The sequence below is a fragment of the Cololabis saira genome, chromosome 5, assembly GCF_033807715.1.
Source record: "Cololabis saira isolate AMF1-May2022 chromosome 5, fColSai1.1, whole genome shotgun sequence".
Taxonomy (NCBI): domain Eukaryota; kingdom Metazoa; phylum Chordata; class Actinopteri; order Beloniformes; family Belonidae; genus Cololabis; species Cololabis saira.
Genome location: NC_084591.1, coordinates 12,657,173 through 12,679,572, shown reverse-complemented (window position 1 = coordinate 12,679,572; position 22,400 = coordinate 12,657,173). Strand labels below are relative to the sequence as shown.

The 22,400-nt window shown below is 47.5% G+C and overlaps 1 protein-coding gene across 1 annotated transcript in view; it reads right to left on the bottom strand.

The window, feature by feature from the left end:
• Positions 1-5,225: 5,225 nt before the first annotated feature.
• The window catches only part of LOC133443745 (potassium/sodium hyperpolarization-activated cyclic nucleotide-gated channel 3-like), a 29,014-nt gene continuing 11,839 nt past the window's right edge, over positions 5,226-22,400 (bottom strand). The window contains exons 4-8 of the mRNA XM_061720938.1: positions 20,636-20,854; positions 12,033-12,179; positions 11,203-11,443; positions 10,061-10,225; positions 5,226-7,419 (exon numbers count right to left, since the gene is read on the bottom strand). Coding sequence (XP_061576922.1) covers positions 5,843-7,419; positions 10,061-10,225; positions 11,203-11,443; positions 12,033-12,179; positions 20,636-20,854 — 2,349 coding nt within the window. The 3' untranslated portion in view covers positions 5,226-5,842. The remainder of the gene's footprint in view (positions 7,420-10,060; positions 10,226-11,202; positions 11,444-12,032; positions 12,180-20,635; positions 20,855-22,400) is intronic.

The following is a 22,400-nucleotide window of genomic DNA, read 5'->3' as shown; positions in this document are numbered from 1 at the left end:
ATAGTAACCTAAGTAAATATGGGACCCATTTTTCAAAAGCCACAAACCTTCTGAACATTCTGACACCAAAATGGCAATTTTCAGACCGACAGATTAGGAGAAAATGAACTTTGTTTGAGACCTGTCTCTGTCTGAGCAACGCACTCTCGTGAGATTTGGCTCTCATAGCTAATAATATAATATAATAATAATACATAGCTCTGCTCAGTCGTCGGCCACTAAAGAACTGCCAATGTCGTTTTCCCATCGGATAAAATGAAGTTTAAAACTAAAATAAAACTTGCTTCTTTGCTTAATAATACTGTAACTGTTATTATTTGAGTCTTTTTGGAAGAAAGTTGTACTGTATCTAGTGTTGTATGTTCCAAAACGATGTGGGGAGAGGGGCGACCACGCCCACTTAGGAGACCGGAAGTGAGGTCATAGGGGCGACCACGCCCACTTAGGAGACAGGAAGTGGATACCATTTCATACCACTGGCAGTAACGGTAATGCGCTATCTTCTCTATAGAGTATCTTTGGACACAGGCAGGTAAGAGAGCCTGATTAGACACACCTGTGCCCAATCAGCTGATCCAACCCACGCCACCTGTGCGCTGCTCCCTCTCTCCCCTGCAGACCACGCCCCAATCCTGCACCCTGCCACACCATTAAAAACCAAAAGGACCACATCGTCCTCCTTCGTCACTTCTTTTTTGAAGTATTTTCAACACACATTAAAGCTAAAGAGCAGCTCAGTTTCTTGTTTTACTAATTGTTGATGGTTGTAGTTTACAGTTCTTCTCTTCGTAAAGTTTACACACTTTTGATGTTGTACCCAGGTTTGAAGGAACAATGTAGACTGTAATGCTCTTAGACGACTGTAGAAGTTGGGCATTGTATAGAGACCTTTAGAGATGGATAGGGATGTTCTGTCATTCATGACAGACTTGGAGAATAGTCACATCTGATCATCAGGCATCTGTTTGGGGTGTCTCCCGGGTTCCTCCTTTACACGTAGCAAAAACGGTGGTGTTTTCATGCGTTTTGGCCGTTTGTTTACACGAAAACGAAGCTCAATGTCACCAAAAACGATCATTAATGAAAACTCCGACCAAAGTGGAGATTCGCAAAAACTCTGACTTCACATTTGCTTGTAAACAGAGGGAAACGGACATTTAGCCTACAGAACATCACATTATGCGTCAGAAACGTCACCAGCGTCATGTGTGCGACCTGTGTTTACAATTTGTTTGGCAACCGTCAATATTTTCATGTATTTTACCTGTTTATATTCTAAATTCACACTTAAAAGTGCAGATGCAAAAGAAGAGCGGATGGCTTCTGCCTCTAACACCTGCCTAGTTTTGTTATTAATATCTAAGAATGGATTCAGTTATCTGAATCCAGGAAAGAGGCAGAGGCCTCTTCACAAGTGCAAAAAGGACCCTTGAAATAAATGTGTGAAATTAATATGATACAAGCAGCCAGTTTAAGTGTCACATATTTAGGTGTGGCCATGTATCCCTTTCTTGTGTACAAAGTCCTAAACGGCCTAGCTTGTACAGTGTGATAGGTCCTTGTGTTCTTAATAGAGGAACTCTCAGAGGGCAGGTTCACTCGTAGTTACTTCCTAGAGTCTCCAAATGTAGATTTGGAGGACGGTCTTCTGCTATCAGGAACTGTTACTATGGAACCAACCAGTTTGGGTTCAGGAGGCTGACACCACCTCCACCTTTAAAACCAAACTTAAAACGTTTCTGTTTAGTAAACCTCTAGTTAGTGTAACTCCAGTTAGGGCCAGTAGTCATAGCTGAAGCTGCAGGACCAGACTAGAGCAGCTGGTCTGAAACAGAGCTTCATCCTAGATATGCTGTTACACTGCAGGGAGACACTAAAGCCCAGGACACACAAACCTGACGTCGCCCGCTGTTGGCCAACTGCTGTGTCACCTCGCGTCGCCTGTATCGGGCTGGGTCGGGCTCAAAAAGAAGCACTAGACACACCGCAAATACGACACCCGACGGCGAACTAGCACGTACGTTCTGCGCATGCGTGAGAGGTAATTCCCCTCCATACCAGCAGGCAGCGGTAGTCTGTATTCAGGGGCTCAAGGAGGAGGACAGCGCTTTTTTTTTTCAAAGCTTTATTAAGAAAACACAAGTGCAATACAAAACAGCGGCGACCAGACGGCACAACCACCTGCAGCTCTGTGGAGAATTACCGCTGGCTGAAAGAAATCATTTAGGAAGATAAATGTTGGTTTAATAGATGAAATCTAACAGTTGTAGCTACGCCTGTTAAGAAATTTGCTCCGAAAATTTCAGGATTTTCTGCCTGCCTGCCGGCTCAGGAGCGGATTTATGGTTCCGCGTTAAATCGACGAAGAACCTACAGCGTAGGGTACGACGTACGGCGCGCGTCGCCGCGTAACCTACGCCGTAGGCTCTGCGTTGGTGTAAAGTGGAACCATAAATCAGCCTTTATTCTGGCGCAACGGGAAAGCGAGTGATTATGTACATTCACTGCGTGAATATTATGAAAGTAAAATATATATTTCTCGCTAGAAATGTAATCAAAACGCATTTTTATGCAGAAACTAACTCAAAATATTGATTTTATTCACTAAAAAATAAGAAATGTCCGCCATGTTTTTTTTTTTGATTCAGTCCGCAAATGACGACGAAAAGCATTCTGGGAAATTCTGGGAACAGCCAATCACAGAGTGAGCTGTTGACCGACGGCTGACGCCGATTCAAGCTCCCGACGGGAGGCCGACCTGTGGCGACGTGCGGGACACACCGGGGAAACTATGCCGACAGACGCGCACCGTCGTCATCGACGGCCCGACGGCCGACAATCGGCTTGGTGTGTCAGGGCCTGATCCATGATCCACTGAGCGGTGCTAATTACCCCTTTTTCCTCCCCCTTCTTCTCTTTCCTTTTTTCATATCAACTCTCAGTTATTAATTAGAAGTATCTCATCACCATAATTGTTCTCCATTGTTCTTGTAGTTTGTTGTGCTGGTCTCCTTTTCTCTTCTGCATCCTGACCTGCAGTCCTGCCCCCCTGTGACCACCTCAGTGTCTGCTGTCTACATCTGTTTATACAGTCGTCTCTGTAGTTCATCAGCTAACCATGTATCAGTAATATGTACATAAAAATCCAGCCAGCAGATAATTAATATGAATAAATCTTCTCTTTTGTACCTTTGATAATATATCTGTGCCTCTCCTCTCTCTCTGTATCATTCTCCTTTTTCCTGCCCTGCCCGGCCGGCCTTTAACAGGAGGCCCCCCCTCATGAGCCAGGTCCTGCTCAAGGTTTTTCTCCCACTAGGGGAGTTTTTACCTGCCGTTGTTCATGTAATAATTGCTGGGAGGTCATGTTCGGGGTCTCTGGAAAGCCCCTAGAGACAACTTCTGTTCTAATATACGCTATATGAATAAAATTAAAAGTGTCTGATAATATTTCATTAAACAGCATTCATAAAAAAAGTAAGTCTAAAGAAAATGTAAATCATACATTACATTATATGTTAACTTGGCAAATAGTTCACGCTGAGAATTTTTTTAATTGTTTTTTGAAAGAATTTTTATTTTAAATATCATGTCAATAGTATATTATCAAAAACTACAGCGACATGTTCACTACTGTTTTTATTCACCTTCTGAAAACTGACTCGACTTTGCTATTACTCTAAATTAAGCACATTTTTATCTATAAAAGGATGAAATCCTGAAAAGAGAATCTATTTTATCAAATGGAGTTATATATCTGACTGGCAGTGAGTCTTCTCTGCTTTGAACCGACCGACAGCTTCATCTCAAAGGAAAAAAAAAAGGAAGCTTATCTTCATCAACCTTCAAAGTGGCATTGAATTAAATTCGCCCTCTAATCCAGCATTTATCACTCTGTAAATATGGCAGATAATTTTCTTTGTGTTGAATATCTGATAGATTATAATCCTAGCTATTTTGAATTTTGGCACCAAACAGCAGCAGCCCGTTCTCAATTTATAATCCGGCTTAAAGTCTGAGACTTCCCATCATTTTTATCAGATTTTCCTCGCGCCGCAATCCTCTCTTCAGAAAGAAATCAGCAGGGAGGACGAGCATCGTTGTCCATACGTTGATTTATTGCATTGAATTCAGTTGCTAAAAGAAAATGTGCCTAAAATACAGGGCCTTAAATCATCATTTGGTGGTTACAAGGCAACAAAAAGATAAATTAACTAATAAATAGATGGATGACTTACATCTTGTCTCCTGTAGCACACCTTGAAACTGAGTGTACTCAAAATAAATCTGAAGTCCAGCATAGCTGATGTCCCTGACAGGTGGTTGGATGAGAGTAATGACGGAGGATGGATGGAGCCCGCTGGCAGCGACTGGCTGGTGACGGATAGCGTCACTCCTTTCTCAGATGGCGTCCACAGTTGCAGCGAACTCGGTCAAGCCACCGGACAGAAACCTGCCACGGTTTGACCCGCTGAGCGTTTGCAGCTCACAGTTTATTACCGGCCGCAGGCCCAGACAGAGAGACAGTTCATCTAAACACTTGAACAAGTAGAATGATGTTAGATTTTTTTTTTTTTGTCTTTTTTTTCTTAAGAAAAAGCAGTATTTTGATTCAGCATAGCATCACGAAGCAGCGACTGTTCAGCAAACAAATGTCAAAATTGTTACAATCAACTAATTCACAATGAAAGAGGTAAATATGCAGCAATATGAACCCGGTTCGGGTTTTCTTGTTCAACATCTGTCCGAGTAACTGCTTTTAGCCCTTTTGACTGGTGCAAGAAAACATTCACATCAATCTGAGTGCATCGCTGGTTTCAGGATGTTTGATTATCCACGATTGCTCTTTGTTATTGTGTTCCCTTATTTGAATGATTTCTAACAGAAATCAGAATCTCTCTCATTGACAAAAATGCTTCAGTTCACAGTTAACCCTTCATATGTCTGTAAAAAAATAAATAGATAAATAAATAAAAGGAAACATTAACACAGATTATTGCATACTATGCCAATGGCACACAAACCTCCGCTCGGGGTCCTGTGACAAAGTTATTGCCGGACTGAAAAACGAGCTGGCATCGGTCGTGTTGTTTGCTGCTGGTTGTCGTACAGACGGTCGTGATCACTTTTAACACATTCAAATGCCCCCAATGCCCCCCCCTTTCCCCAACTGCTCCCACCCAGACAGACAAACATGACATTACATTCATCACTTAAGTCGAAAATGCAATCTGATTTGTGTGACCCGTTCGGGTGTGCAATATTGCTGAAAAGCTATCCTGGAAGACAAACCATCATCAGACGTTCGCGCTGATACGAGCAAAGTGCACAGTCTGTATCGCTGCGACATCTCCGAGGGGGATGGGGGGGGTGACCCTACCTTCACTTCAAGCACTCTCAAGAAAGGATGTCAACAGAGGGGCAGCGATTTTTGGTTTCAATAACTGAATACAGTCGTGGAGGAAAAAAGCCAACTAAACAGATGTAGCTAAAAGGTTACGTAAAGTCCTCTAGACAAAAGGGTTTCAAACAGAAAACTAACAACACATCACAGAGTGAGGTTAGAATAAAACATGTAAAACGAGTGATATCTTCATGAGGTGCAACACATACTCATCAATACTTTTGGAATTTATCACAATATTCAAAGATTTGATAGTTTGCAGAAAAAAATATCTGTCATCTATTTTCCGTTTTCCTTTCACTCTGATTAAAAACGAAACCGGTCCGATCAGAATCACACACCCTCCTAACGGTAAGTTTGACAACAGTCTTGGTTAAAACAACGCCAGCCAGCGGGCGGCGCCGTTGCTCCGGCGTTAGAGGAGGGTGTGTCTGAAACTCACAAGTTGGAGGGAAGTTTGGACTGTTTCTGTTCGTTCTCTAACACTTTGGGAGAGCGAGGGAGAGGAGAGTGAACGCCGGCGGGCTGGTTCTGAGACTCAGGCCCCGGCTGTGTCCGACTGGCGGGAGTGACCGGGCCGGGGATGGGGGTGTAGGGCTTATAGACGGACATGGGGGGGGAGAAGGAGGCCCCCGCCCCCGCCGCCGCCTCGGAGGAGCCGCTCACGACCGAAGGCCTTTCCTGGTGTGTATAGCTGTGAGAGCCTGAGATAGTTTTTATTTGCTGGGTAAAGAGATCTGCGGAGGACTCTGCATCTTTCAGGGTGGGGGTCACCCTGGCGGGGCATGAGGTCTGAGGTGTTAGGGAGCCGGGGAAGCCCGCGGAGCCCGCGGAGCTGGGGAGCTCACAGTGGTGAACTGTCCTCCCCCTCACCGGGCTCTGTGCGCTGGGACTGTGGACCGGAGGCGTGAAGCAAGGCGAGGCGTCGGCCGAGCCGTACTGGGCCAGGGAGGCCAGGGCCGAGTGCTCGGGGGGGACCTGGGGCAGGAAGGCGGACTGGAGTCCCGTCAGGGTGTGCTGGGCCAGAGAGGCCGCGACGCCGCCCCCGCCCGCGGACGCCGGCCGGCCGAATCCCGCGACGCTGGGCTGGGTGTTGGCGACGATGGGGAAATGAGGGACGTACACGTCGCCGGACGGCCGGCCGGCCCTGTCGTAGCCGGACCCCCCCGTCTGCAGCAGGGAGGCGTGGGGGCTCTGCTGCAGCTGGTTCAGGATGGGGTTGACGGAGCTGCAGATCAGCGGGCTGATGGTGGGGGCCGGGAATCTCCCCGCCAGCCTCCCCGGCACCCCCTGCTGGAGCAAACCCAGCGGGTGTGGGGGGGTGGTCATGGCACCGTGGAAGGGCTGGGAGTGGAGCTGGGCGGAGCAGGTGTAGGAGAGCGTGGCCTGGCTGATGGGGAACACCTGGCTCATGCCGGAGTGGGGGGGGTAGGCCAGAGGCTGGTGCGTGGGGACCGGCGTCGCGGGCTGCAGGGTGCTGGTGAAGATGGGCTGCGGCGTCACGCTGAGCGGCACGGGTCCGGCCGAGAGATGCGGTACCCTGGAGAACCCCAGCGTGGGGGTCCCGACCACGGGGCGGAACACGCCGGGACTGGCCGGGGAGTTGAGCCCCGAACCGCAGCTGTCGGAGATGTTCGCCCCCAAGTGCATCCTCCTAGCGTAGCCGGCGTGGTCCTTGACAGAGCTGCAGCCCGGCGTCTGGGGGTTGTGGAAGAGGATGGGGGGGAACTGGGGGTTACTGGGGAACTGGGCTAAGGCCAGAGCCAGCGGGGTGGTGGCGGCGGCAGCTTGGAGCGGGGCCTGGACCAGCGGGGTCCAGATGACGGGGGTGGGGGACGGAGGAGCGGGCGGGTAGTTTAAGGTCTGCGTAGCACTGGTCTGGATCAGCTGCGTGCACTGGGCCATGTCACGGTCGTGCTGCACGATTCTTTGGATAATCTCAGTTTCCTGAAGGTTTTGTGTGCCAGAACTTTGGTGATGCTGGACTTTATGTTGAAGAACGGAGTTCCTTTTCCCTGTGAAGAAAACAAGAACGGGTCATTCAACAAATGACTCTTCCCAACTAGGCCTGTGTTGAAAAAATCGATTTTCCAATTCTAAATCGATTCTCATATTAATTCCTAAAAATCGATTCTTATGTCTAAAGATCGATTTTTTTTAATTTTTTTTTTCCCATCATTTTCGCCAGGTGAACTTTAATCCCAGTAGTCGGACACACAGTTTGTCATGACACTTCTGAAAAATGCCAGGTGCTTCATGGCAATATGTGTGCGTGGTGACAGAATAAATTAGATAAGCTAAAATGATTTGTTTACTGCATGAACTGTTGCAATTTCTTTCTTTTTTGCACTTTAAATGGATATTGAAAGGGCTGTTTGAGTTATTTATTTCTTAGTTATTTCACAATAATTATTGTGAAATTATTATTTCACTAGTTATTTTACAGTCATATCACATCAAAAAACATTTAAAATAACACAAAGCCAAATCAATATCGAATCGGATCGAATCAAATCGAATCATGATAATCGATTCTGAATATTAAGAATCGGAACCGAATCGATTCTTGACATTTGAATCGATACCCAGCCCTATTCCCAACCTTTTAGAGCAACCCTGAAGCCTCACAGCTCAACAGGTAGGTTGAATATACAGTAAAAGAATAATCTACTTACCTGCAGCCAACTTATCTCCAAATAATTAAAATGACTTTGAAATGTATATATTTCCTATTCTATGCACGCAAGTTTTTTTAAATAAAGATAATTCTGACAAATAGAAACCAAATCTACACCAACATGAAACACATCTCTCGAGAGGCTCCACAGTGCAGCGTATTTCACAATTTATTGTTTTCTTGCCTAGTTTTACCACCATTTTTTTAATGATACTGTAACTCCAGGACATGCAGGAAGTAATAAATAAATAAATCCTTTAAACCTGAGCATGTAATTCGGTTGGTATTTCGACAGGCTGTTCTGTACTGCATTCACACAGGACTTCCATGTTTATGTAATTCTGAAGAAGCATCTCACTATCATTGAAACCAGACACGGTGGTGATGGACGATGGAGGATCTTATATTCTTTTTCAGACCTTGACTTAGACGGTAACTTAAAACTATAGAACCATAAATTTTTAGAGACATTAGAGAAATTCTTTTGATGAATTTAAAAAAAAAATTTAAGGGGACATCAGATGGTTATCGGATAGTTTCGTCTTTGCACCCATCGCACCTTCAAAACAAACGTAATTACTTCAGAGCGTTGAAGAAAACCCTCAGGAGTATACAACTCGGGAAGTTGTTCTCTCAAGTCTTTTGTTGCATTCACATAACCAGACGTGTTTCCTCTGAGAAAAACAAAATCAAAAACAAAACAGCTTGTAAGACGCTGCAGCAGAAGCGGATCTATGGGCAGAAATATGTGCCACTAGAAACTGCATTTGAATAATTTATATTTGAATTTTAATTGCTCAACTTGAATAATTGCATTAAAAAACTGAATCTGAATCACATAATTTGAATTTGTATTGTTTAATTTGAATTATTGCATTGAAAAACTGAATCTACATTCAGTTCTCACAATTCAAATTCAGTTCTTGCAATTCAATTTCAATTTTACTGTGCCAGACATCTGGGTCTGAATTTTAATTGTGAGAACTGAACGTAGATTCAGTTTTCCAATGCAATAATTCAAATTAAACAATACAAATTCAAATTATGTGATTCAGATTCAGTTTTTTAATGCAATTATTCAAGTTGTGCAATTAAAATTCAAATATAAATTATTCAAATTCAGTTTCTAGTGGCACATATTTCTGCCCATACAGATCGCTCTCTCCTTGGTGCACTGAAACCTTCTGCTGTTAAAGTGAACATGGTGTCTGTAAGTATCTCAGCACTACATGTCACTATTTCCTGTTGGCTGGACCTGTGAGATCACGATGCAGAGATGGCGTTCTCATGACACTCGGCTGGAAACTTTCCCACTCATGAACTCCATATGCCCCGTACAATCTGACCAATAAAGACAATCCACACCTTCTGACATAGTTGGTCCCAAAATGAAAGTTTAGCACCACAGATCTCACTGGACTTGGTTGCACCTTTTTTTCTATTTGTCATAAATCAGATCTCGCACAACTTCTTTTAAACTCACGATGACATTTAAGGTAAGAATTTATCAATGCAAGATTTTGGATGAGTCTGAATACATGGGAAATCATGCCGTGTCAACTTTAGATGGACTCTGACCTCTTTTTGCAACTGTACATGCCGCCCCCTACTGGCCATTAGGATGAATGCAGGCGTAACCTCATTCACTCCAGAGCCTGCACAGCTTTTGTAAGCCCCTACTGACCATAAAAGCAACAGTCTTTCAGTTGTGTGGGCTTAGTTACGTCATTAACTAATTTAAAAAGATTTTAATTCAAATAAAACCTTTACAAACTGCCAAAGTCCGCATTTTAGGTCAGGTGGATCAGTGTTGGTTAATGAATCTCAGATTTCTCCAAAGTCTCTCAGTAAACTCGTATGTGAGACTGTTCAGCTTGAGCCTTGAGGGACTACCTTTGACTGACATTTCCTTGCAGGTTCAGGCACGCTTCAATCTTCACACCCGGAGCCTCATTTGACTTTTAAAACAAACAACTCACCGATGCGGTCCAGGCGGTCGAGAGCCACAGTCTCAAACGCCCGTCTCATCATGGGATACTCCTCCAGCACCTCGTTGAAATTGTCGACAGACAGCGAGTACAGCCGGCAGTAGTTATCCGCACGCACGCTGGCTGTCCTCCTGCCTCGGGTCAGCAGGCAGATCTCTGCAAGGAGAGAGGAGAAACACAGTTTCCCGTTTGTTCGTTTCTTCAACAGATTTCCTGCAAAATCTAAGACGAGTATTAACAGAAGGGATTGGAAAAGGGGATCATTCATATTTAAGTGTTATATAATCACTTCTCCCTTTCTTATGCAAGATGAGGGATGCACAGCCACGGAATTCGTATTGTTTAAGATCCATTTGCAAAGAAAAAGTGAAAATAATGTTAGTGTGGGATGATAAAACATGGAAAGACTGATGCCTCCGAACCCCACAGATGGAGCACTTAATGCAATTTCTGCAGCTTACAGTTTGTCCTGACCTCATCTGCTGTGCCAGATCAGAAAAATGAAATAATGCGCCATTAAAAAAAAAAAAGAAAAAGCTTTTTCCAGGACAGACATATTGAGGAAATACTGCACATGTACACACTTTATTTCTTCTATTTCTAAAATACAAAAATGTTATTTCCAATATTTATTCTGAGTGCTGGTTTGGGATATATTCTATCATAAATGATCATTTTCTTGCGTGTATTGAGCTGTGCTTCAGACAAAGTCAAAGTTTGTGTTTTACCAGAAATCTATGCTAGAGTAGAAGCTTGTCTGGAAATATATTCTCCTCACTTTGTTATTAAAAACATTTTGGTCAGAGAAAGCTGATGGCATGTCACTTTGCTGCACAGCTACATAACGAAACACAGGTTGACCTGATGTCAAGGAGACAAGAAATGGAGAGTTCTGGATTTGAGCTTTAAACAAAAGGGGAAAACCTCCCAAATGGAGCCAGAGCTTCTTAGTCCAGAGCTCCGTTAAGGAGATGATGAGGACGACTTTTCCCAAGCTGTAATAGTCAGGGAAGTTAATCTGCTGAGTGCTTGCACAAAGTAAATCAAGACCAATCTTACAATCACAGCTCCTTTGCACATATTAAAACGGATCCACCCCCACCGAGACAATGTGGGCTGCGTGCAGACTTCACCTCCGAAATAAGAGCCGTCGGTCAGCTTGGTGTCTTTGCTGCTCTTGGTGAGGACGCTGACCACGCCGTGCTGGATGAAGTACATCTTCTTGCCGATGGTTCCCTCCTTGATGATGTAGTCGGCCGGCTGAAAGACCTCGAAGCGCAGCTTGGTCAGCATGGAGGTGACGAAGTTGGGGTCGGCGTTGGCGAACAGCGGCATGGAGGCCACCAGCTTGCGGCAGTTGAAGTTGATGATCTCCTGCAGAAGAAAAAACAGCTGTAAATGTTTCACCGAGGGGCAAAGTCTTTCATAACCTCTGTGCTAGTGCATGTGTACATTTCAATCATTATAAAAGCAGCTTAGCGCTCGGTTAATAAGGTTCTCTGCCCTCGTGCAGCCATTACTAATCAGATTACACAACTATTAACATTATCATGCAAAGTAAGACAGCCCTATTGGATTATATCAATAATTATCTGCGCACTATTAAGACTAAGGATGCTCTTATCATGTATTTACAGATGAGGGCATGAAAAGATTAAACCACTTAAAATATTGCCGGTAGCGTTTTATCTTAAGTGTGCACTGTGCTTGTAAAAGTGCCAACAAACATTCAATAAATGCTTTATAATGAAGTGTGAGATAAAGCTGATAACAATACAGCACATTACTGTTTGTTAATATGATTAATGGCATGTTTTGGATAAGTTGCTGATACATTAATTGATAGAAAAATAGCACGCATCAGCTTATGACTAAATCAGGATGGATTTTAAGACACGACACGAATGCAAAGTATGAAAACATTTTGAAGAAGACGTGAACATCAACGAGGATGACAGCCGACCTCTCGCAGCGGCTCGTTCAGCTCCTCCAGGATGCTCTCCTCGTCAAACATCTTGCCCTGATAACGGTGTTCGTAGTACTCGTGGATCCGCTGGCGCATGTCCGCCGGGAGCTTGTGGAAGGACATGTACTGCTCCACTTGTTTGTACTGCCACGGCGAGACAACAAGCGTTCATAAAGTGACATCGTAACCAAACGCATTCAACAACAGTGTTAATGGAACTTGTGTGGTTTTGTTTGAACAATAACAGAATATCAAGCATAAAGGAATAGATTAACATGATTGCTGTGCTGGCGCTGAGGTGGTCTATAATATATCTCATTATGTTAACAGTCAACTGTCGTGCCATCTGTGAAACCTGTCCACAGTGCACAGTTTTGACTCTGCCCCATCTGACACAGTTGTGCTCTGCAGGCTGCGGCTAATGACATTAACCACTGTGTCCTTCAGCGGTGTACCCTCGCAGCCAGGCCGCCTCCAGTCTATGTAGGGTATTTCCTGCTGTAAGCGTCTGTTCCTGCTTTTATTAAATCAGCGGCATGTCTGTCTCATTTTGTGTGTCAGAAAGCTGCAGCAGTCGCTTAAATACCTAGAGCTGATTTTTCTATGTTCTTCTGTCCTTCCTCTTGTGTTGATTATGTGTTTTTTTTTACACCTGAATGTCTTGCAGTGCTTGTTGTGCTTGTACATATTCAAATCAATATGTGTTTAAAATGTGTTTTGATGTTCGCTTATTGCATAATCCCTAAAAGAAATGAATCTGTGACAGAATAAGCAGTTTTATGAAAATTTCAAGTGAATGTGGTACTAACCTTACAGAAAAACACTAAAAATCCAGTAAAAATTCAAATGAAACCCACTCTATAACAAGCACATCCTGAGTTTAGGATATTTTTGACCACATAAATATCCTATTGGAGAATTTCTGACCACATAAATCGAAAGTTACGCCTGTAACTACGGTTCTATGAGTCCCGGATGACCGCCAGGCGGTGCTGTAAGCACTGGATATCTCCCCTCGCGCATGCGCATGTCGAGTACAATACCAACAATGTCACGTCACCCGTGACCCCTGCATGACCCCCGGAAGGGGTATATCTTCCGGGGTCAAGCATGGGATCGGCTCCTAGAATCTTCTCGCGAGCACGAGGATTCGGAGTGACCGGCAGGCCTGGCGGTCATCCGGGACTCATAGAACCGTAGTTACAGGCGTAACTTTCGTTCTATTTCGTCCCTACTGACCGCCAGGCGGTGCTGTAAGCACTGGATGACGAATACCAACAATGTCACATAGAATCCCGGTCACATACCTCACTGATCAGGGGCAGAAGGACCCGGGAGTAGAACCACGCCCAATGGTTGGGGAGTGGCGACATTGATCCGGTAAAACCTGGAGAACGTGTCCGGCGACGTCCACGAAGCTGCTGCGCAGATGTCCTCCAGAGGCACCCCCTTCAGGGCAGCCCAAGAAGCTGCGACGCTTCTGGTCGAGTGGCACCTCACCCCCACTGGTAAGGGGCGGCCACTGGCCCTGTAGGCGTGCTCGATGGTGTCCACCACCCAGTGGGACAGGCGCTGTCTAGAAATAGCGCGCCCCCTGTTAGGGCCACCATGACAGATAAAAAGCTGCTCCGACCGTCGCACAGGCGCGGTGGCAGCAACATAAGCAGTAAGGGCCCGTACGGGGCACAAAGGGCTTGGCCCACCCTCCGCAGGCCCGGGGTCGAACCGGGCAAGCTGGATAGGCCGATTAGCATGATCGCGTGGCAGGACCTTGGGCAGGAACGCCACGTTCGGCCACAACGTAGCCCCTGAGCCATCCGGGTTCCACCTCAGGCAGTACCCGCTGACTGACAGGGCATGTAACTCACTGACTCGCTTTGCTGACGTCATAGCGAGGAGAAAAGCCGTCTTCATAGAAAGACACTTCAGGTCCACCTGGGCCAAGGGCTCAAAAGGTGGAGAAGAGAGGGCACCTAGTACCATAGACAGGTCCCACACCGGGGCCCTTGGGGTCCTCGGGGGGCGCAGCCTCAGAGCCCCCCTAAGAAAGAGAGAAACCAGCCGGTGGCACCCCACGGTGGCATTCTCGACCAGGGCATGTCGTGATGAAATGGCCGCCACGTACACCCGTAAGGTGGACTGAGCACGGCCATCATCCAGGAGGGACTGAAGGAACTCCAGGATCGTGGCCACAGGGCAAAGCATAGGGTCCTCTGCCCTGTCCGCACACCAGGCAGAGAATCTCCTCCCCTTGCACTCATACTGGAGGCGGGTGGAGGGCGCACGAGCGTTCAAGATGGTAGCCCTGACGGGCTCAGTACAGCTTGACACTAACGGGTCGGGCCCTGCAGTGGCCAGACCCAGAGTTGAAGGCGACGGGGGTCGGGATGCCAAATCCGACCCCCCAGCTGGGACAGAAGGTCCCTCCGGTCGGGTAGGCGCCATGGCGTGCCGCAGCAGAGCCTCCGGAGTAGTGGGAACCACGGTCTCCCCGGCCAGAAGGGGGCCACCAAGAGGAGCCTGTGACCTCTCTGGAGGACCCTCTGCAACGTCGGCAGGATTAAAGGTAGTGGGGGGAACGCGTACAGGAGCCCGTCGGGCCACTCGTGCCCTAGGGCATCCTGACCCAGAGGACTGGTCTCCTCTGTCCAGGAGAACCAGAGGGGGCAGTGAGCCGAGACGCCCGAGGCGAAGAGGTCCACCACCGCTCTGCCGAAGAGGACCCAAATCATCCCCACTACCTCCGGATGAAGCCGCCACTCTCCTGGGGGAGGCTTGTGTCGGGACAGGAAGTCTGCCACCTGATTCCTGACCCCTGGCAGGTATATCGCCCGCAGGCTGAGGAGGCGAGGAGCGGCCCACGTCAGAAGGCCCCGGGACACCTGCAGCAGCTGTGCAGACCCGGTGCCCCCCTGGTGGTTGATCTGGGAGACAGTGGACACATTGTCCGACCGGACCAGTACGTGCCTCCCCCATAGGTGAGGTAAAAAGTGCTCGAGTGCTCGGTGTACAGCACGGAGCTCCAGCACATTGATGTGGCGTGTGCGGTCCCGCGCAGACCACTGCCCTTGGGCAGGCCTGCCGCGCCAAACAGCACCCCACCCCGAGAGGGAGGCATCTGCGGTGACAGTCTCCCGGAAGGAGGTGATAGTGCCCAAGAGCACACCCCCCAGCAGGAATGCCCCGTCTTTCCAGGGTGCCAGGGCATGGACACACACCCGCGACACCCTGACTAGCCTGTGCCTGTGCCTTTCGGCATCCAGGCGAAGGCTGTTCAGCCACATCTGCAGGGGGCGTAGCCTCAGCAGGCCCAAAGGCACAACAGCCGAGGCGGCTGTTAATCTGCCCAAAAGCTGCAGGAACTGGAGGTAAGGCAGCCGTCTGCCCCTCCTGAATCGGGGGAGGAGCCGCAGGATGTCGCTCACACGCCGCGGTGAGAGACAGGCCCTCATGGTCACCGAGTCGAGTACCAATCCTAAGTAGGCGACTCGCTGGGAGGGAGCCAGACAGCTCTTCCCTCTGTTCACTGTGAGCCCTAGTTTGGCCACATGCGACAAAAGGAGGGCCGTGTCTGCCACCACTTGTTCTCGGGACGGCGCGCATATCAGCCAGTCGTCCAGGTACGGCAGAACCTTCATACCCTGTGCCTGCAGGGGAGCGAGGGCTGCCGCCACGCACCTGGTGAAAACTCTTGGGGACAGGGAGAGCCCGAACGGGAGCACCCTGAACTGGTAATGGCGGTCCTGATAGGCGAACCTCAGGAACCGCTGGTGCTGTGCCGCAATCGGCACGTGAAAGTAAGCGTCCTGTAGATCTACCGTCGTAAACCACTCCCCCTGACCGACCGCACGCAGAACATCTGCTGTGGTCAGCATCCGGAAGGGCAGGGCCTTCATGTACCCGTTGAGGCCTCTCAGGTCCAAGATGGGACGAAGGCCGCCGTCTTTCTTGCTGACGAGAAAGTAGGTTGAGTAGAACCCCTGGGGCTGCAGCAGGGGGTCTACCGGCACAATGGCGCCCTTGTCCAGCAGGACGGACAACTCCTGAGTCAGAGCCAGAATGTTCGCCGGGTCTCTGATGACGGTCATCTTGACCCGGCCGGAGGTAGGGGGCCGGTGTCGGAACTGCAGTACGTACCCGTGGGTTAAGGTGGAAATTACCCAGGGGTCCGACGAGCAGGCAGCCCAGTGACTGAGCTGCTGCCGGGAAAAGCAGCCGACGACCGGCCCCGTGGCCCTAGCGCCGTCTCCCCCGGCCTCTGGACGTGCCGGGGGGGCGATGGTCGAGGCCAACACCCCGATGCTGCTGGGGCGGTCCGCGCACAGGGGGGCGAAACCCCCCGGCAGGCTGTCCAACGGGCCGTTGGGAGCTGCGCTGGCTCCTGCGGGCAGGAGGCTGGGGGCGACGTCCAGGGGCGGACGAAGGGCCCCTCGGTGTACTGGAAGCGGGCGCCCTCCTGTGAAGGTGCACCAATCGCTGCCTGGTCTCATCGGCCAGGGCGGTGCGGTTCAGAGCTTCCAGGGCAGTTGCCCCAAACAGCTCCCCCGGTTCTGCCGGTGCCTGACGAAGAACCCTACGAGCAGTCTCTGTCAGGGGTGACTGCGCCAGCCAGACATGACGGCGCGTGTGCACCAGGGTGGACATCAGCCGCCCCAGTTCCCTCGTCTGGGAGGCAAAAGCCTGTAGGGACACATCACACAAGTCCCGTGTGGAATCATCCACCTGTGCATCCTGCAGGGAGGTGGAGAGGGCCAGTAGCAGATGAGAAAGGGTGTTCCCCAGCCGGCCGATGCGCGCCGCTGTTTCATAAGCCCTACAAATATGCCCATCAGTAACCCTACACTGGGTAGAGGGGCACTTGGGATCTGGCTTCAGAGCCTCATCAGGAGCCACTATCAGTGCTGCAATGGAGGGCTTGATGGGGGGCATGTGGTGGAGACCAGCCACTGCAGCGTCCTCCATCGCCGTCAGAGCACGGTCATCAGCTGTTAGCCTGGAGAGGGCTGTGACATCTCTCCAGCATGAGTGCAGCTCCCTCAAAAAATCCGACGAAGGCGGAATGGTGAATTCCACCGGAGAAGGATTGCGCCTGTGGAAGGCGCTAGAGGCCACCTCCGCACGCGGTGCATCCAGCTGCAAGTGTGCCAGGGCAGTGCGGATAATGCTCTGCACGGAGGAACAAACCGTCCCCTCCCGAGAGCTCTGGGCAGATGAGTGCGAGGAGAACCCCGAGCGCTGTGAGGCCGGGTCCCCTGATGACACGTTGAAGTGGCTCGCTGAGGCTGCAATGGAGATTGCGTCCTCCGGCAGCGGCGGTGGCGACCCCAGAGCAAACTCTGGCACGGCAGGTTCCACCTGGCCAGTACCAGGTTGCAGATTGAGGAGGAGCGCCTTCATCTGCTCCATGTCGGCAGCCAAGCGATCTACCTTCGAGGAGAGCTGGCTCGTCAGCCGCCGTCGTTTGGGGGCCCCCACCACTCTCTTCGCCGATCGCTTCAGCGAAGACCCCGGCTGGGATGAGGGGAGGCTGGCCGACGGCCCCGGCTGCTCAGGGCCCAGGCATGACACGCAGAGGTCCTGGTCAACCGCAGGATCCAGGGAGGCCATGCACCCTGGGCATGAACGCTCCATCACAGGGACCGGTGGGAGAGGGAGCGGACACGCTGCCGTCACCACGGATGTGCTGGCAGGAGAGAGGAGCGGTCACGCTGCCGTCACCACGGATGTGCCGGTGGGAGAGGGGAGCGGACGCGCTGCAGTCACCACGTAGGTGTCGGTGGGAGAGGGGAGCGGAAACGCTGCCGTCACCACAGCGAGCACGCTGCCGTCACCACCAATATGAAGGCGGGAGAGGGGAGGGCCACGCTACCGTCAGCACGGATGTGTCAGTGGGAGAGGGGAGCGGAAACGCTGCCGTCACCACAGCGAGCACGCTGCCGTCACCACCGATATGCAGGTGGGAGAGGGGAGCAGCCACGCTACCGTCAATACGGGTGTGTCAGTGGGAGAGGGGAGCGGAAACGCTGCCGTCACCATAGCGAGCACGCTGCCGTCACCACCGATATGCAGGTGGGAGAGGGGAGCAGCCACGCTGCCGTCACCACGGCTATGAGAAAAGGCAAAAAAGGCGTCTTTACTAAAAAAGAAGAGAACAATCCTCTCTTGTTTCTTTTCCCTTTTTTTTTTTTTTTTTTTCAAGAAAAAAATAAAAAATAACTGCAAGGAAAAATAACAATATCACATCAGTAAGGGGGAGAGGGAGCAAATGCTGCCGTCACCCTGAACGAGCCGGTGGGAGAGGGAGCGGAAACGCTGCCGTCACCACGGCCGCAAAACAGGCAAAAAGGCGCTGTTCTTTTCCTTTCTTATATTATTTTTTTTTTTTCAAAGAAAAAATAATCTGCAAGGAAAAAAATAATGTTGTCACTTTAATAAAGTGGGAGAGGGAGCGAAACGCTGCCGTCACCACAAGTGTGCCGGTGGGAGAGGGGCGTGGCCTTCACCACGGCTGTAAGAAGGACAAAAAAAGGTGTTTTTTTTTTTTTTTTTTTTTTAGAAAAAAAATAATCCCTTTCTGTCTCTCTTTTTTTTTTTTTTTTTTGCAGAAAAAATAACTGCACAGAATATTCAGGTGTCGGGCGCAGCCAACAGCTTACCTTCTGCCAGCTGGCCCAGGGGGGCGGGGCGGGGAGACGCCGCCGCCGCAACGAACACCAATAAATACCGCGTGGCCACAGCCCCTCGGAGGACGACAGAGATCGTTACTCCTACCTTACGGCACGAAGCTGCACAGAGGCCGGCGGTTTTAGGGAGGAAAGGAAGAAGCTTTTAACCAGCCTTCTATTTCCGTCCTGTACTTCAGCGCGATGCGAGAAGAATGAGGAGCCGATCCCATGCTTGACCCCGGAAGATATACCCCTTCCGGGGGTCATGCAGGGGTCACGGGTGACGTGACATTGTTGGTATTGTACTCGACATGCGCATGCGCGAGGGGAGATATCCAGTGCTTACAGCACCGCCTGGCGGTCAGTAGGGACGAAATAGAACTGATTAGATTGCAGTAGAGCAACCGACAGTACTGGTGCGAATGATTTGGGACTGTCTGGGATGTTTTGTAAAACCCCGTTGTCCCACTGGAGGAGCATTTTGAAGTATCTGAAATCTGATTTACGTTTGTATGTAGCAACGATCCATGCAGCCCATGTCGTTGTTGCTGTTTACGCTTCTCTGTTGTTTGGGTTGCTCTGTAATTACGTCGTAAAAACAGGCGCAGGTTTTTTTCTGCAGCGCTGTAACTTGCACTGCTGTGCTTACTTTTGTTTACTTCCTATACTCTACGTAGCTCAGGCGTAACAACAGAGCAAATTAAAGTACAAAAATGATGAGCATCAGTAATTGCTACCAACACTGGAGCAATCTGTCTCTACACAGACATAGTAGGAAAAAGAAAGAAGGCTGCTGTCAAGCGAATCAGTCCTATTTAAACTGATCCACATCGATTCAAATCACAGTAACATTAGTGCAGGGGTGTCAAACTAATTTTGCTTGGCGGGACGGATTTGACCAATTTTTTTCTTGCGGGCCGCACTCTCAAAATAACAAAAATGGTGCGGAAAATTTTTTCTCTAATTCTTTTTTTTTTACTATTGTTATCTAATCCAATATCAGTTTAGTTAATTATAAAGGAAATATGCACTTTGTTTACACTCTAATTATGTAAAATATATTTCTTCAGGATCTTTTCTTGAAATTTCTCATTTTTTTCAAATTATGTAAGATACTTTTAATATAATTTTACAAAGATAAACAGAAACAAGTATGTTTTTTTTATATTTCGCCTTTTTATAGGAAATTTAATTAAAAGCAAAATCTTTCTTATTAAATCCGAGAGTGTTTCTTTGTGATTTAGAGATTTTTCCAGTACAATTAAGTGTATTTATTTTTAAAAATTGGCGTGGATATTTACGCCAGTGTGCCGAAAAAGTCAGCACCGTCTACAAAGAAATAAAATCTGCAAATGCATTCTAGAAAACTAAAAAAATGTCGAAAACTGCTCTCTTTGTGGAATAACGATGGATTTGTAGAAGAAATATATTATCGGATATGCTGCGATTCATGGCAATTATTTATGCCTTCCTTTTTAGTAAATTAACATTTCGGTTATTTTGTGTTGGAAACTTCTCGCGGGCCGCATGAAAACCTCTCTCGGGCACATTTGACACCCCTGCATTAGTGGCTCCTCCACAGGGTTCCCCACAACGGTGTAGGTATGCCATCAGTTTGATAAACTAGGGTTTATACCAGACATTAACTTTCTTTTGAAATGCCCCCATGTGGTCAGATGCTGTATTACTACATAGAGTGACTTTAATACTGATCGATATGAGAGCAGCATCTGCAGCTTGTTAGGGCGTAATCTGCTCTGCAGTAATCTATAATAATCTGCAATGTATTAACCTAATCTGTTAAATAATGCCACTTTCTTAAACTGTAATGCAAAAAAATGGAATAAAATTAGCACAGTAACAGTAAGTACTTATGTGAATGTTTAAATCTTAGTCACATTCAAAAGTTTCTCTAAGAAATCTGGATTGTCCCACCTTCTCTTGATACTGCCTCCTGGAAGAGTCCAGGGACTGAATGAGGGCGGTCGCATGCCCCACAAACATGGCAAAGCAGGTCGCGCCCACAATCATACTGAGGATGGTAAGCCAAACGTCAGCCATGCCGATGGGGGGGTACAGGCCGTACCCGATGCACAGCATGTGGCTCATGGCTTTGAACAGGGCGTAGGAGTACTGCTGACCCCAGGTGTCGTTCTGGGAGGGATGTGAAGGAGAAAAGGAAAAGCTTAAGTTTTTTTGATGAACAGAGGAGGTTTGAATGTGATCTGATAATTCTGTTGGTTTTACTACAATCTGCACAGTCATGTAAACAACTAACTACACTTTCTTAGAGTTGAGATTCAACAGAAGTATATTCTTTTTTAATTCTAGGGCAGGGGTCGGCAACCCGCGGCTCTAGAGCCGCATGCGGCTCTTTAGCGCCGCCCTAGTGGCTCCCTGGAGCTTTTTCAGAAATCTTTGACCTTTTTTTTTCTTTTTTTCTTCTTTTTTTCCTCTTTTTTCCTCTTTTTTTCTTTTTTTTCCCTTTTTTTCTCTTTTTTCTTCCTTTTTTTTCTTTTTCTTTTTTTTTCCTTTTTTCCTTCTTTTTTCTTCCTTTTTTTTATTTTTTTTTCTCTTTTTTTCTTCTTTTTTTTCTTTTTTCCTTTTTTTCTTCCTTTTTTCCTTTCCTTTTTAATCTCGAAATTTCGACTTTTTTCTCGACATTGTGACTTTTTTCTCAACATTTCAACTTTTTTCACGAAATTTTGACTATTTCCTTAACATTTTGACTTTTTTCTCGACATTTTGACTTTTTTCTCGAAATTTTGACTTTTTTCTCGATATTTTGACTTTTTTCTCAAGATTGTACATTAACATTAATCTTGACATTTGAACTTTTTTCTCAAAATTTTGACTTTTTTCTCAAAATTTTGACTTTTTTCTCAACTTTTTGACTTTTTTCTCTTCCCCCAGTTATAACTAATATAGATACATGCAGCATGTGTTGCCTTCATTCTAAGGCTTATACAAGACTTTTCATTTTTTGCGGCTCCAGACATATTTGTTTTTTGTGTTTTTGGTCCAATATGGCTCTTTGAACATTTAGGGTTGGCGACCCCTGTTCTAGGGTTTTAACATAATAGATAGGCATAATAAAAACATCCTTCCCTGGTCTTAAAATTAAATAAATACAATTACAATCACAAGTACAAGTACACACAGAAGCAGCGTGTTAAAACCTTTGTAGACCATTAATGTTCCTACAGGATGTAAAAGAAGTGAGTCGCAGCCAGTTCATGTTTAAATAAAGGACTTGATTAATTGCTCATCAGCTAACGGGAGTAGCAGTAAAAGCAGAACATTTGGCAGTTTGCCAGTCTGGAAAGTTCAGGAGTGTGTTAACACAATGCCAACGAGGGCAGACATCGGCAATAATCTTAAAGAAGTAACTGTTGCCAACCATCAATCTGAAAATTGTCTTATAAGTCTTGACTACGGATTTGGAGTCCATCATTCTGCAGTGGGAGCAAATATTCACAAAGTAAACACATTCATGACAGCCAGTAATCTTCCCAGAAGTGGATGTCACAGAAAATTCAACCCAACTCAGATCAAGCAGCTTTCTGAGAAAAAAAAAACACAAACAAAACTACATCTCAGACACTACAAACTTCTGTAAGCAAGGTCTGAAGTTTTGATGGGAAGGTCATTATCAACACAAATACCTGATAGTAACTGCCAAGCACGGTGGTGAAGGGGG